Below are 1632 nucleotides of genomic sequence, written 5' to 3' on the forward strand. Positions count from 1 at the left end.
TTTTGATATAAATATTGGACCAAGCCAACGAAACTGTATCATTGATCACAGTGACTTCAGTGTAGTAACACAGATTTTCCAGTATCAGCATAATGGCATTCAAGGTACGGGATCCTCAAGTGTTTTTTGGGATTGTGTTGAAGATTTTGGTGTTGCGGAAAACAGTGCAGTGTGACTAATCTGAGTTTCTTCCCTTTGTGAATCTTACAGTTCGTCGTTTTCCTGGCTTCGTTGGCGGTCGCCAGCGCTGGATACCTGGAGGCTCCAGTGGCGTACGCTCAACAGGCGCACTACTCGCCGGCTTCGGCTGTGAGCTACAGCTCCATCTCCCAGGCGGCTCCTCTGGCCAAGACCGTGGCCTACGCTGCCCCAGCTGTGGCGACCTATGCCCATGCTGCCCCAGCCATCGCTACCTACGCCCATGCCGCCCCGGTCGCCACCTACTCTCATGCCCCAGCTGTGGCCACCTACGCTGCCCCGATCCAGAAGTCCTATGCCTACTCCGCCCCGGCCATCGGCTCCACCCACGAGAGCACTGTCCGCTCCCATGATGCCACCGTGTCCCACTACTCCAAGGCCGTCGACACCCCATACTCGAGCGTCCGCAAGTCCGACACCCGCATCACCAACGAGGCCCCCAAGCTGGCCTACGCTAGCTATGCTGCCCCGGCTGTGACCTACGCCCATGCTGCCCCAGCTGTCGCCACTTACGCCCACGCCGCCCCAGTCGCCACCTACGCCAAGCAGGTCAGCTATGCCACCCCAGCTGTCGCCACCTACGCCCATGCCGCTCCGGTCGCCACCTACGCCCATGCCGCTCCAGTTGCCACCTACGCCCATGCCGCCCCAGTTGCCACCTACGCCAAGCAGGTTAGCTACGCTGCCCCGGCCGTCGCCACCTACGCCCATGCTGCCCCAGCTGTTGCCACCTACGCCCATGCCGCCCCGGTCGCCACCTACGCCCACGCTGCCCCAGTTGTGTCCGCCCACTCCACCAAGACCCTGACCTACTCTCCAGCTGTGGAGGTCGCCCACGTTGCCTACGACGGAACTCATGCCCATTATGGCTGGTAAATCGTTGATCACTGATCACTGAACCCAATGATCCTAACCTCCCCCCAACAAACAAATAAGAAATCTTTCCCCCTACCCCAACATAGATTTCCTATTTATTAGACTGTTGTTTTGTTAGCCGAAAAAATCGCACTCAGGTTTTTCTTCCCTCGGAAAGAAATTGCCATCCTGAGAGCGCATTTTATGTAAAAAGACCAATAAATTAAATACAAAACATAACTCCCAATTTTACTACAATATCACACCTTACCAACCCTGAAGATTATCATACGCAAGCCGAAACGTCAACCACCCATTATCCTCCCTCTTGGCACGCCACTGTCAAACCTACCAACTCACCACTCGATCGCAAGGTTAGCAACAACCCTGGATCGTTGCGCAACGTCCGGAACCCGTTTGAGTGCGTCTTACGTGGCGATCCAGTGCTCCATATCGAGCGTGCTCCACATCCTTGAACAAGTTATTAATTTTCTTCTTTGCTACACTTGTCAAAATAAAACAACAACGACGACAACCGCAAAAAACACGAACCAACACACTTCATGCTTTCGACGTGAC

The 1632-nt window shown here is 54.8% G+C and overlaps 1 protein-coding gene across 1 annotated transcript; it reads left to right on the plus strand.

Annotated features, from left to right (window-relative positions):
- Positions 1–1293, plus strand: LOC119767849 (larval/pupal cuticle protein H1C-like). Its single transcript, XM_038257522.1, has 2 exons — positions 1–104; positions 211–1293. Exons 1-2 carry the CDS (start codon positions 93–95, stop codon positions 1072–1074), a joined length of 876 nt encoding a protein of 291 aa, XP_038113450.1. The 5' UTR covers positions 1–92; the 3' UTR covers positions 1075–1293.
- The last annotated feature ends 339 nt before the right edge of the window (positions 1294–1632 follow it).

Source organism: Culex quinquefasciatus, chromosome 2 (assembly GCF_015732765.1).
Source record: "Culex quinquefasciatus strain JHB chromosome 2, VPISU_Cqui_1.0_pri_paternal, whole genome shotgun sequence".
Lineage (NCBI taxonomy): Eukaryota > Metazoa > Arthropoda > Insecta > Diptera > Culicidae > Culex > Culex quinquefasciatus.